At 37.9% G+C, this 14346-nt stretch overlaps 1 protein-coding gene across 1 annotated transcript; it reads right to left on the bottom strand.

Annotated features, from left to right (window-relative positions):
- Window positions 1–1839: 1839 nt before the first annotated feature.
- DNAAF4 (dynein axonemal assembly factor 4) lies at window positions 1840–9628 on the bottom strand. The gene is made up of 9 exons (XM_064722156.1): window positions 9379–9628; window positions 8685–8832; window positions 8177–8310; window positions 6941–7181; window positions 6046–6191; window positions 5357–5466; window positions 4493–4646; window positions 3367–3472; window positions 1840–2316 (listed from the first exon to the last, which is right to left on the bottom strand). Exons 1-9 carry the CDS (start codon window positions 9499–9501, stop codon window positions 2207–2209), a joined length of 1272 nt encoding a protein of 423 aa, XP_064578226.1. The 5' UTR covers window positions 9502–9628; the 3' UTR covers window positions 1840–2206.
- Window positions 9629–14346: the final 4718 nt, after the last annotated feature.

Here is a 14346-nt window from a genome sequence, read left to right as displayed (position 1 = left end):
CAGAGCGGCCCGGGCACCGCAGCGGCCGGAGCGGCACCGCAGCGGCCGGCCCGCCCCGCGGCCCGCCCCGGGCACCGCCATGGCAACGCCGCGCCGCCGAGCGCGGGCCCCGCGGCCCCGGCGCCGGTTGCGCCGGGCGGGGGCTGCTGGAGGCCCCTTCAGCGCGAGGAGCGTTGTGCCGGTGCGAGCACGGGAGAGCCGGGCTCAGCGACAGCCAGCTCTGAGGAGACGCGCTCCGGTACATGCCAGGAACGCTAGTACTGAGGGAATAAACAAACAACCACCACCCACAGCCTCGCCCCCCAAAAAAACAACCAAACAAACACCCCAGAACATGCCACTCCCCCTCCCCCCCCCAAAAAAAAAACCCTAAAAAACTACAACAACCAAAAAACCCACCAAAACCCAAAGGTGCTGTATATGGACAACAAATCTTTGATTCTTCTAGCCTCAGGTGGAATAACTCTGGTGACTGGGAATTAACTAATTTGGAAAGATTCCTCGAAGCACAGGCCCTGCTGCTTCAGGAGAAACTGTCCCAAGAGCCACTCGGACCGGGGATAAGGCAGCTCTTAACTCCCACCCACGTTCCTAGAGCACTTCTCACCAACAGGCACTGTGCAAACAGAGCAGATCATCCAAAATCCCAGAGGTTTAGACCCCAACAGTGCTCTGATACTGGAACAAAAAATAAATGGGAGATTGACAACAGGCCTCATTAATAAAGGCAATGTCTTAGTCAAGTTCGATCTAAGAAAGCAAATTAAGTGTCAGCTACATGTCTTACATGACTGAGAGACAAAGAAAAAAGCTTTCACTGCACCTCTGAGGAGCAGCAGGTTGTAACTGGCTTGCTCAGCAGCACTAAGGGAGGTACCCCACTCAGAGAAGTTTCGTGGCAGGCTCATCAATACAGCACTACAGCACTTTCCATAAACAGACAAAAAAGTATTTGTCATATAACTCATTCTCTACTGGGAAAAAAATAAAAATATTTAAAATACTTGCATGTAAACATTAGTGAGGAAGTACAATCACTTGTAAATTTCTCCAGGGCTCTATTTTTCATATTCCTGTATGTTAGAAAAAAGGTCAGAACTAAATCATATTACCCAGAGTCTCACTCTATTCTTACTCTCATTTATATTTTTATTATCCATACTAACTATTTCTGCCACACATATTAAGATATTTTCTATGCTCAAGATTATCACTAATGCAGAAATTTACATCAATCTCAAATTTTACTGTCTTCCATAGTCATTATGAGTCAAATTACCACTGTCCACAGTTTACTAAATAAGGTCAAAATGTTAAGTTCCTCACTCTCCACCATGCATGTATTTCAATACACATCTTGAGCAATGTTTGCTCTGACCAAAAACAGTTGACAAATTTGAAATGCTTTGCCCTGTTAGCTGAAGGGCTGACTAAGATGATCTTTCTCCTGTTGTTCTACTGTCTCTGCTCCTTAGCCCTCACTTTCCCTCAGTAATTATTAAAAGAAAACAGCAATATCTGTAAGTATAGCTCAAACAGCAATATCTGTAAGTACAGCACTACAGCCAATAGAGGCGCTCAAACTGCTGCCCTGCCCTCCTTCCAGCTGTTATAAGAAGTGTTCTCAGCCCCTTGCAGGGCAATGCAGCAGTTTTCTGTACCAGACATTTCTGACTCACCTCAGCACTCCTCTCAAGGCTCCAAGTAAAACAGCTGGAAACAATGCCTGCCACCTTCTCCCTGATACAACACTGTAAAATTTGCACACAATAATATATATCTGCATGATAAATACTTTATTATAAAGACAGAAATCAGTCATAAATGGTATTCAGGAAAGAGACTGATGCAGAAAATTCAGAAGTCTGCTAAAACTGCTACTCAAAGAAGTGTAATTGAAATGGCCCCAGTTCAGAATGAACACTTAACAAAAAGGAGCCACTTCAAGTCCAGGGTTTCAGATTGTCAGAGTAACAAAGAATGCTAACAAAAAGCAAAAATACAACAACTTTGTATCAAAATTATAGAAAATATATCTAATCATGCTTAAAATACTGTACTTTCCAATAATATATCCAATCTTTTACCAATTTTGTAAGTGTTCCAAGTGAAGCAGAAAAATGTCTAGGTAACACACACTGAAGAGAAATAAGATTCCTTCTGATGTCCTCAAAGGCATCAAAGTTCCTTTTTTATACTTTTTTAATTAAGAACTTTGCATTGTTCCTTGAATTAGTTGTCGAATCTTCTCAGCATCCTTTTCTATAATTTTATTTTTAGGATCAATCTTGAGAGCTGCTTCATAATCCTGGAGGCCTAATATAGACACATTAATAAGAATATCAATCAATAATGCAAAAGCATCCTCTTTAGCAACTAACTGGAAATAACTACTCCCCAGTCATATACATAAAGTATTGATCCTGAGGTTTGTCCTTAAGTAAGATGGGATCAGAATGACATTAGTTCAGCTTCTATCAGTAAATAAACATATTTTGTTTATCTTATTTTAAAAAACATTGTAGTGGAAACACTCTACCACATAAATATTTTCAGGTTTTGAAAAATGAAAATAGAGCCTCTTCATTCATGTACATACACACCTATATATGTGTGTGTGCATGAAGGGACTGTTCTAAAGTGTTCTGCAAAAGAGAGGAAATAATCCAGTGTGAAAATATGAACAAAAAAGACATGAACTGTGAAAATCAGAGCTTGTGGGGAAAAAAACAAATCTTGAGTATAGAAAGTAAAATCTTGCCTACATTAGTCTTTTTTATAAGGTTTCAAAGTGCAAATGAAACCTTGTAAGGGAATAACCAAGCGAGGCCTGCAGAAAAAGGTAAAAAATGGCCAAAGCTTAGTACTTCAACACTGACATTTTTAATATTTTTCCATTTCTATTATCAGCTTTCACTTGTAAATATGCTTTGCAAAACTGATTTGATACTCTTGAGGAACTGAATAGGGAATTCAGTTATTTTCACACAAATCACACGACTTGATGAATCATTTCACTCATTAATATGGGGTTCCTACCTCATTTTACAAAGATGTTACTAAGCACTTCACAAGTATTTTAGAAATATTTCAGGTTATTTTAATATCTTCAGTGGAAAAACTCCTTAAATTAGGAATGCAATCCATTCACTCAAACTTGGAAAGATTTTTCAAGTACCCAGTACATTTACAAAAAAATAAAAAATGTGGTATAAATATTCCTAACAAAAAGACATAGATTGCATAAACCTCCTTCAAAGTCACTCCTGAAAACATAAAGGTGGAAGCAGCCCCACTGAGCTAAACAGAATTACTTGCATGTCACTATAAATTCCTGTGCATGTTTCCATAAAAGCAAGGCCTCACCTTCTGTGTACAATTCCAGCTGACAAAACGCTGTTCCACGTCGCACGTGGGCTTTCACTCGAGCGTTCTCATTATCAGGAACAGGTGGTGTCAACAGTTCCAGAGCCTTCACAAATGACAACACCCACAGTATTTATAAGTAGGTTTTCCATAATTTGTTTTTTTTTTTTAAATTTATGAACACTTCTCTCACCTAATTACTATTATTATACAGTAACATAACAACTATTCAAACAGTAATAGAAAATAGCTATTCAAATTTAACTATAAATGGCTTGTGACTCTAGTCATTAAGATTTGTATCCATCACCCCCAGTTTGCCAACTACAGTTACATTACCATGGCTAAAAACTGACAAATGCCATGTTAAATGTTTATTGCAGTTAAATAATGTGTTCTGTTTCCATACATGGTATAGCCTATCATGCTATCAAAAGAAAAAGAAAAAAGTAGCACTATAAAAGAACATGTGTTTTAGTAGCAGTTAGTTTTTAGGAAAAAAAAACAGGAAAAAACCCCCAAGTTTCAAGACTCAAGTACTTATTAGTTCAAAAAAATAATAATTCTTGGAAAATTTTCCCACATCATTCAGGTGCCATTTGAGATCATTCCTCTTGTGGCACAAATAACAGCTGCTAAAACATCAGGACAATACAGCCCTTCTTTGAAAATGTTTGGTTAGTTAGAAGTTTTTTAAGGTATCCTGCTCATCACCACCATTTTTTTTTCCTTTCCAACCAAATGAAGCACATCACAACACAATAGAAAATGTATGAGTTTACTTTGGTTTTGTTTTTCTCTGCTCCAAGTCATGGGCTTTTTCAAGTGCACATATTGCTACAATATTTTTATCTGTAATGAAACATACTGGCCAATATATGGCCATTTGTCACAGATGTGTGGAAGCCTGGTTTAGGGTTTATTTTATTGTTGTTTTGTTTTAAATTTCTGAAAGTTCATTCATCACTATCAAATTTTAATATTTCACCATGGCTTTATTATATCAATTTTTAATTCTAAAACTTTGAATTGCACTAACATGTATTTACAGATCTGCTTAAAACAGAACCAGCACAGTAACAAATCACATTAATGCAAGAGAGCCTGAGCTCCTGGATTTTTATACCTTGGAGGAATCTTCAATAGCTTTGTGCAAATTTCTCAGTTTCAGGTGGCAAGCAGCACGGTTCAGGTACAGCAGGGGGAGTTTATTGTTCAGCCTCACTGCAAGGTTATAGGCATTTACAGCCCCAAGGTAGTCTCCCATTGCAAACATTTTGCTAAATATTCAACAAAAAAGTGAAACATGCACTTTAAAGAAGGGGATAAATACAAAAAAACCCCCCTACATATCATTAACTCATTTTCAAATATTTGAGGTGTTAGCATCTTGTCCTTTGAAATGCCCTTTATAGCCTTTTCTGAGAACAACATAGCTGAAGTTCAGTGCACCTGGCTGCTGACAATACAGCTTAGAGGTACACAACAAAAATAGTCACTGCTTGCAAGCAAGGAAGGATTGTAAGAGTGGACACATTTATGTAGACACAGATCTAATTTTGAAAGCTTTGTATATCTGATTATGATTGCCTAATCAAAGCTTTCTCTATAACACAGCTATATAAATACACCAGTATTTATATAAAGTCCCTAGTTTATTTTACACAGATGTTTAAAATCTCTTTAAAAAAGTACAAATGAAATTAAATCCACTTAGGTATAATAGTGCACTGCCTCAACTTTCTTCAAAGAAAAATATACATAATGTGTTTATAATTATTTTGTTCATCATGAGCTTCAACAATTGTATCTCATTCTATCAGATTCTAATCCCTAAGCTGTCAATAAAATCTCTAGTACAACTACCATGACTACTCTAGACATTCACCAACTCTGTCTAGAATAAATAGAATATACTGAAACTGAACAGTAGACAAACACCATAAAACAAATTCATTTTTAATGCATATTCACGTGGAATGTAACTTACTTTCCTTTGTCCTTTAACCAATCAGGATTCTTCTCCTCTTCCTTTAAATCTTCCAGCTCAGATAAATCAGAATTTATTATTCTTCGAGCTTCTGCTTGTTTATGCAGCCACTGTAAATAAAAAATGTGCTAGTATTATTTCTGAAGCAAAAATTCAAATCCAAAAAAGGATTTTATTTTCATCTCTTCACTCATACCTATCAAAAGAATTCTATTGACCACATATTTCAGACACAGGAAAATATTTGATAGTGTCCAATATGAAAAACTTCAAAGTTTCCCCAAATATTTTATCACCATGAGAAGTGAGGTTACCACATCTCTAATACATTTTTTGTTTACTTGTCTGTTTTGATCTTTCAAAATTACTTTGTGTTCATTGAATCGAGCTCAAAAGAGCTGTGAGCTGAAAGAATCCTAAATATAAGAGCTAGAACACTTCAAATTTTCTACTTCAACTAATTAAATTAATATTGCTGCCTTTTCTCCCCTTCCCAAAAAAGGAACATGTTATTTATTAATCTGCACAACAGGGTGAAAAGAATTTTTTTATAAAATTGGCTTTTTTATCTCTTAATTTAAATAAGACTGCCTTCCTTAGAAGATGAGGATATTGCACAGGTAACATTCCTTGGCACAGACACTATTTTTGTATTGACTGAATACACAATAATTAATTCCCCACCTTACCTCCTCCTCCTCTGCAACACGAGATTCTCGCAGAGCTGTGGGAAAAACTCGTGGTGTAAAGTTGACTTTAATTGTAGCAGCAGCTCGGGGAGCTGGTAACTGTTCTTCCCTTAAATCCTGTGAAAATATACTACAGGAACCACGACCTATGAAAAGAGTTAGAGCACTGGAAATGAAAAATGAAGTAAGAGATTTTTCTGGTTTTCTACCAAAGTCCAAAGTACACCTGCCTTAGAAATGTGACACACTAGAATTAAATCTCTAATTGCTTGAGAAAACCTTAGACCTGATCTTCTGAAGGGAAGATTCAAACAATCCTTCTTCTTCCTAATGTAGCAAGTAAAGAAATGGAATTTTACAGCATCTGTCACAACTGAACTTAAACTCCTCTTACACCTCTCTCTCTGTCGCTTGTATGATGCTGGGACAGGGCAACAATAAGAGCTAAAACTAACCTATCAAATCAAGCAAACAACAATTCAATGTCTTCTGCTGGTTTAGCTCCCTGAATTGGCTCTCCATGGATCCAAGGCACAGGACAGAGAGCACCAATGAGATTGAATATTCCATGAAATCCAGTAGTTGGGTAACTTTGGGCAACAGAAACCCCACCCCCAGGAAGTCTGCATTACACTGCCACAAAGGCTCTCTGATTTACTTTTCTAAAGCTTAGAACAAAACCCACCCTTGTATTTCCAAAGACTTCAGCTAGAGCTAAGAACTCATATGCTTTAGCTCAATAAATTGTCTGAAAACAACAATTTTAAAATAACCGTGAGCTAAAAGAACTGGTTCAGTATGGTGGAGACAAAGATAAGTGAAGAATTAGAAACATCTGGGAATAAAGTTATACCCACACTTTAAAGAATTACAAAGTACAGTTCAATTATACAACCTCTTGTGGATCTGAGTCTTGTCTTAGAACTTCCTTCATTAGGAATCCGAGTTTTGTTCAGTTTTTCATTTTTTCTCTCTTTTAATGGCTCTTTTTCTTGATGTAATTCCTCTTTTGCTTGTATGCTCTTGTATTTATCACCATCTTTTTGTTGGTTTTTCCATAACTCCAACTCTTTAGTGACCTTCTGCCGCTCCTTTTCTTTTAAATCTTCAATTCTTTTTCTTTCTGCTTCCTCTAGCTATTTGAACAAAAAGACCCCTAAGAGATACAGAACATCTGAAAATACTGACTTGACTAAGTTAAAGTTACCATTATTTTCCCAGTTCCATATCCCAAGCATAGTGTAACCAATAATGTGACCATACTAGCAGAATTAATTAAGATGCTTGAAAATGCCTGTGAGAGTAAAGATTTCTGATCAGCTTTTAGAGGTCTCATCTTTAAACTATTTTACTAATAACCCTAAGGTACAATCTAGAAACATTCAGAAATAAGTTTTAAACAGTGAAAATCCTAGCCATGTTCCAATGTAGATCTCTGGAAAATACAGAAATGTAAAATATATGTGATGATCTGAACACACTGTTTCTTATTTCTCCTCTTTGAGATTATTACATATCTAGAAGAGGTACAGTATTGTTACTAAGTCACTAACTGTAGTTCTTTTTGGTCAATATTGCATATGCACTCTTAAAATTTCATTGCATGCTCCAAAAACAAAAATCCTTTGAACACTAGTGAAGAGACCAGACTTTTTATATACATAAACATTTTAAGAACATATCTTAAAATATACATAAAAAGTAGAATAACAACAAAGACACAAAACACAAAAAGCAAGTCTGATATAAAATACAACAAAGAGTAAGTGAGAATTTTTTAAATCAGTATTTTATCATAATGCTAAAGGACTAAACACCTGCAAAGGCCACAAAAGACTAGTTCTGCCACATGACTGTAGTCTCCTTTGAACAGACATAAATCTGAGCTTGTCACCAAAAGCTTTCATTAGTATTACTCACAGAAAGTGGCAACTTGTAAGCACTTTGTCAGTAACATTTTCATATTTGGTAATAAATAGGTTTAAATGCAGAGAAATAATAACAAAGTTCACCACCACTACAATAAAAATTGGAACTTTTCATATTCTTTAACATACATTTAACAAAGCATCTGCCAGATTAGTTGGTAGCTGTTCACATGAATGTCTTGCAGAGCTTCTTCTAAACCTACCTTCATTGTGGCCTCCAAAGCATATTTTTTGTTTTCCTGTTTTGTAATTTTTTTTGCTTTTGTCTCCTCTTTTGCCTTTTCTTGGGCTTCTAGAACAGCATTCTCTCTCAGATGTTGTAGTTTCTCCTTGTCACCTTAAAAAAATAAACTATCTTAGTCACTGAGGCCTGATGTTCTATTGGTATATAACATGTTAATGAAAATTATTTCTTCTGCTACTTTGGCAAAATACAACACAATTACAATTCAACAAACCAGGGTCTACCAAGCCCATCTCTAAAAGAGAAAAATTAAGATTTACTTAAACACAAAATGTTTTAAACACAAAAACGTTGCACAAGAAATATTGTTTTATTTCACACACACCAGAACTAGTAGATATTCTTTGTTCTCACATACTTTCTATTTTTAATAATGAACAAGGCCGAACAGAGCAGATATCTACTAGCAGAAATTTCTCAGTATGGTTTCCTTACACAGAATCTAGTTTTCTGAGTAGAAAACTTACCATTTGCTAGAGTTAGGGAATCCCACATGGCCGGTTCTTTTTTATACAAAGTGAAGAAAATGTTTCCATTTCCAATCTTTGCTGTGCTGTTTTTGTCATCAATAGGCGCATATAAAACGGCTTCAAACAAAAAGGGAGGGATGCTTACCTACAAAAACATAATCTGTGCTAATATTTACTATTTTCAATTCACTCTCACATATTCAAAGAAGAGCACAAGCATACAGTAAACCTCAAGAGACAGATACTTTTGACAGAACTAATTTGCTTTGTATTCACTGTGGAGGTTTATAGAAGCCCAGAGAAGGTGCTTCCTTCCCATTAAGGGGGGGCCGTCACAAGGTAATTAATATTTAATTAATGAGATTGAAAAGTCTGCTCTTCAGCACTGCAACAGAAGCCGTAGATTTCAAATTTAGGATTATCCACAGTATAAGCAAGTGTATAAATTCAGCCCATGTATGAGAGTAAAGGCAGCGGCACCTGTTGAATGGGAAGAGCATTAGTAGGGAATGAGCAAGTGCTAAAGCCATGATCTGCCGCAGGACGGGCGTTTAACAGCCCGCAGCAGGCAGAGGGAGATGATAAAAGATAAAGGGCTCTGCATTTGAAGGGTTGCCATGGTGCACGGCACGCTGAGCAGGGTTCCGGAGTCACCCCGCGGCAGGAGGCCCGTGAGGCGAGCGGCTCCCACCTTCAGGTACTGCTCGCTGCAGAAGATGCTGGCGGCGGTGGCCCGGGCGCCGCGCAGGGGCAGCGAGAGGTACACGGCGGTCAGGCTCTGGCGCCAGCTGTGCTCCCGCAGCCACACCGGCATTGCCGCGGCCCGAGCAGCTCCGGGCCGCTCCCGCCCGGCCCCGCGGCGCACGCCGGGAGCTGTAGTCCCCAGGGCCTGAGGGCCGCCGGCACCGCTCCGGCTGCCGGCGCTCGCAGCTCCGCAGGGCAGGCAGGAACCCAGCTCGTGTCATCCACGTACATTTCTAGAAAGAGACAAACTGCTGACAAAAACTATCAAACGTTAGGTTTTTATCAAAAAACCATCTGGTCCAGCCTCCCTGTTCAAGTAGGGTCACCCCAGAGCGCATAGCACAGGATTGTTTCCAGATAGGTCTGGAATATCTCCAGTGAGGAAGACTCCACAGGCTCTCTGGGCAGCCTGTACCCACAGAGAAGTTCTCCCTCAGCTCAGGCAGAACTTCCTGAGCATCAGTTTCTGCCTGTTGTCTCTTGTTGAATTGCTCAGCACCGCTGAGAAGAGCCTGGCTCCATGCCCTGGCACCTCCCTTCAGACATTTACACATTGCTGAGGTCCCTGCCAGCCACCGCTCCTGGAGGCTATACGGGCCCAGCTCCCTCAGCCTGTTCTTGTAAGAGAGATTCTCCAGACCCTCGAAAGAACTCGGTAGCTCTGTGCTGGACCTGCTCCAGGATCTCCATGTCTGCAGTAGCGAGGAGCCAAGAACTGAAATACTCCAAGAGTGGCCTCCCCACGGCTCAGCAGAGGGCAGGATCACCTTCCCTGACCTACCCTGGCAATGCTGGCGCTGAAACCTCCACATGTCCCCTAAAAATAACTGGGTCACATAGCAGCCCCACGCTATTGCTGAGCAATATTGTCTGCTGCACTGTCTCTGCCAAAAACTCAGGAGGTAATTTACACATTACCACTCCATGTTTCTCAAACAAACTGTAACACTGTATTTGCCAAAATAAAGTCTAGTATATTGAAAGTAACTGCTTCTGGAGACAACAGCCTTAAAGATGAGCCAAACACAGCTGGATAAAAATTCAGGTATGTTTAAGTTCCTCAAAAGTACACAATTACCTAGAAATATTAGGAAAAATCCAGAAACAAAAAGTCTAGTTTTCCCTCTTTCTTTTAATATGAGATCAAGGGTAGTGGAGTTTAACATGGCTCACATTAGCTAGTATTTCTAATGTGTATCACTGAAGATTTAATTTTTATGTTAAGATTTAATTTTTATGTTCTATTACATGTAATACACAGCAATATTCAAATAGTAGAGGTTACTTTTAAGTACTGTTTATATATAAAAGTAGGTATTGCAGAGATTTATAACTTTTTTAGAACAAGAAATCCATCGTAACTCATATGACTTCTGGGTTATTCTGCACCCTCACTCACCCACATCAATATCATCTGGAAGAATCCTTGCATGGAGTGGAATCTGATAATTGAATTAAATTCCTCTTTCCAAGAATATTCAAAGTAGATAGCAGCATAGCAGCTAGAATGTGTTGAGATTGCTGGGGTCCCCAGGACGAGCTGAGAGATGAGGAATCTGACTCCATGTTCTCAGAAGGATGATTTATTATTTTATGTATGTATATTATATTATATTAAAAGAATGCTATACTAAAACTATACTAAAGAAAGACAAAGGATACAGACAGAAGGCTTGAGAAATATGATCTGACACAGCTGATGGTGATTGGTCATTAAGTAAAAACAATTCACATGAAACCAATCAAACATGCACCTGTTGGTAAACAATCTCCAGCCACATTCCAAAGCAGTAAAACAGGGAGAAATAAATGAGATAATATTGCTTTTTCTCTGAGGCTTCTCATCTTCCCAGGAGAAGAAATCCTGGTGAAGGGATTTTTCAGAAAATGTGACAGTGACAAGAATAATTGTAATGTAGTAAACTCAAAATCTCCTACCACTCCAGCTGCAGTCATCCAGCAAGTCAGAGGTTTTGAGTGCAGGTCTTCTGCCTTGGTCACCCAGGTGTCATTTTTATTTTAATCACAGAGAATATACTGAAATGAAGCAGCTTATTATTTATTCCTGCTAGAAGAACTGTATTATGCATACATGCTTTACAAGACACAGTTATGGTTACCAGTATTTAGTCTTCTCAAATTACACAAAAAAGAGCTCCCATACATCAACGAAAATGTCTATTTACTTAAAACCTCAATTGGCAAAGCAAGGCTTGTAGGAGTGACAGTAAATATCACCAACATGTTTTTATGTCAAAGTAGCAGATTTAGCTGCTAAAGAACACAAAAGGGATTCAGCAAGGTCTTGGATCAACCTTAAAGGTTTTGAATTGATGTGTATGCGCAGAACCACCACCTCTGTCCCACCCAGCCCACAGCCTTACCTGGACAAGCTGCTGCGCTGTCACTGTGGCACACTTGAAAACTAAACAAGAGATGCTCAGGCAGTGTGGTTCTTCTGCTGGCACTAACTTTCAGTCAAAAGTCTGCAGTGAAAAGTTTGCAGTGAAAGAAGATAGATTTTTCCATTGAAAAGCTGATTCCTAAATTCCCATCTCCTGTGCCATGAAGGATGCAGATTTATGTTCCAGAAAAACCTTAATAATATTATTCATATTCTGCATCTTCCAGCTGCCTATACATACATATATCTTTTCTGGGATTATTTCACTTCTAATGGCTTCATAAGTTTTACTATATGGGAGAAAAAAAAATCCTTTAGATAGTTTACATTTTCTTACCTTTAATTATTAACCTTTTTTTCTCACATCCTTTCTAAATTCTCTCTCATTTCTCTCATCTCTCCATATTTTTAACAAAAAGCAGAAACATTTTATGACACTGTTTATTCCAACAAACTGTTTTGCATGTGTAGCTTGGGACCTATATCAGTTACTTTTAAAAATTATTGGTAAAACAGTGAGTTAGTGTGTGTTAATTCTGGCATTTTAACTAACAGGAAGAGCTTAGTAATAATTTTATAAACTGGAATAAATAATTCTTTGCATAATCACTTTCCAAGTGCAGAAAGTTATTTTAAAAAAAATCTATTTGGACAAATGGTGCTTGAGCCTTCCTTCCCATCCTGTGAAGAAATAGGGCTGAAGGCACAAGATCTTTTCCCATGTGCTTTAAGTCACTGCAGATGAACACCTTTACAGAGCAGAGCAGCTCTCCAAGAGAGGCAGGAGCTGTATTCTGTGATCCATATGACCTCATGCTGCTTCTTGCAAGGTTCCACTTAATCCAAATGCCTTCTCACAGGCAGAATATGAGAAGCATCCATCTAGGCATTACTTCATCTTCAGAAAGTCCACAGGCAACTTCCCCACAAAAATTATCTTTATTTTAAAAGAAATCGAAACTAGACAACAGAAAGCAACAAAGTTACATACAGTGCTGGACAAAGCCTACCATATACATTTTCCAAGAACACTTGAATCAGATTCTGATATATGTTCTTCTAAAAGGTAAAAATATCACATCATTATTAACAACAACAACAAAAAAAATTAAATGTCAACAATCTTAATCAGCTTGTATTTTGCATTGTTTGGATGGCAGTAGATTGGTAACTTGCCTTTTTCTACTCACTTTTAACTCTAAAAGGAGAAGGTGGACAAAAAATTCCAAGTCAGAAGGCCCTAAAGACCACAGTGCCTGCTCTAAAGGCCACAAACAGAAGCTTGGAGGAAAGACTAAGTTTTGAATAAAAATCCCTACAACTTTGTATTATTTCACATTTCAGAAAGAAAATAAACTATCAAGAAAGAAAAACAAAAAGAAAAAAATAATTCATTAAGAGCTTGCCCTCCTTAAGTTATAAGGAAGCTCAGATTTAGACCATTCTGTAGAGGAAAAGATAAGTGCCCAGGAAGAGACAACTCTCTAATTCCAATCCCAAAACGTCTCCAGTACAGCAATTCCTGAAATACAGTGCACAAATCTCCAAGGAAAAAGGTGGGGTTGGATCAAAAAATTATTTTGAAACAGTTTCTTTGAACATGAAAAGGAAAATTATGTATGGTAAACAATGCAGAAATAGTTATTCCCCATGGTGCTGGGATAAGCCATTTCTAAACCAAGAGACAAAGGGTGACACTGAAAACTTTCTGCTAGAGGCAGCACCTCTGAGGGCCTGAACACCACTCAGAACTAATTACCCCAGAACTGATGGCACACAGCACCAAGGCCACCAAAGGGACCTTTCTTTTCTTCTATATAAAGCAGAAGTTATCACTTCCACATAAAGTGAATGTGCATAACTCAAGATGTAGTGTAGGATAGTTATATTGCCATAAAGAGTTCTGCTAAGTACACTTAGTTTCCAATTTTAGGGAAGAGTCTATTCTAATATAGAAAGCTTCTGCCAAAACTTAGCAAGTGCAGAATAACTTTAAAATACATCCAGTTCTACATCCTCCTGCATATATCTAATTACATCCAATAGACAAAAAAATTGTATGCCTTCTAAACAAACAAAAAATTATATGTTTTGTGAAACAAGAGTGTTAGAATAGAATTTTCACACACAAGAGCTGATTACCAAATGTTCACCCATTTATCAGTGGATAATATTAAGAAATTCATATTAAGTAATGGCAACAAGATGATAATGCATATCAGTGCTGTGTGTTCTGAAAGGTACTCAGTTTTAATTAATAACTGCTACCATCTATCATACCTCATTCTATGCAAGACACCTCACCAGCTACCAATCCATAAACAATAATGTTTCACATACTTCATAGAGTAGCTTAAAACACATCATGGTATGAAATCATTTGTATTACATAGTAATTTAATCCCTGGCCACAGGGTTAATGTTGGACAAAGTCTGGAAACTTTTCCAATTTGAATTACATACATGAACTTTGTCACACACCACAGCACTAATGCATGTATTACATCAGAC

This window comes from Zonotrichia leucophrys, chromosome 10 (assembly GCF_028769735.1).
Source record: "Zonotrichia leucophrys gambelii isolate GWCS_2022_RI chromosome 10, RI_Zleu_2.0, whole genome shotgun sequence".
NCBI lineage: Eukaryota > Metazoa > Chordata > Aves > Passeriformes > Passerellidae > Zonotrichia > Zonotrichia leucophrys.
The sequence above is the reverse complement of the archived record's forward strand: the minus strand, read 5'-3'. Positions and strand labels throughout refer to the sequence as shown.

Excerpts from the sequence above, each read along its gene's own strand:
- DNAAF4 (XM_064722156.1), bottom strand. The coding sequence starts at position 9,501 with ATGCCGGTGTGGCTGCGGGAGCACAGCTGGCGCCAGAGCCTGACCGCC. Across the intron at positions 8,311-8,684 it reads TTCCCTAACTCTAGCAAATG|GTGACAAGGAGAAACTACAA; the intron begins GTAAGTTTTCTA and ends TATTTTTTTAAG. Across the intron at positions 4,647-5,356 it reads TGGTTAAAGGACAAAGGAAA|CAAAATGTTTGCAATGGGAG; the intron begins GTAAGTTACATT and ends TTGAATATTTAG.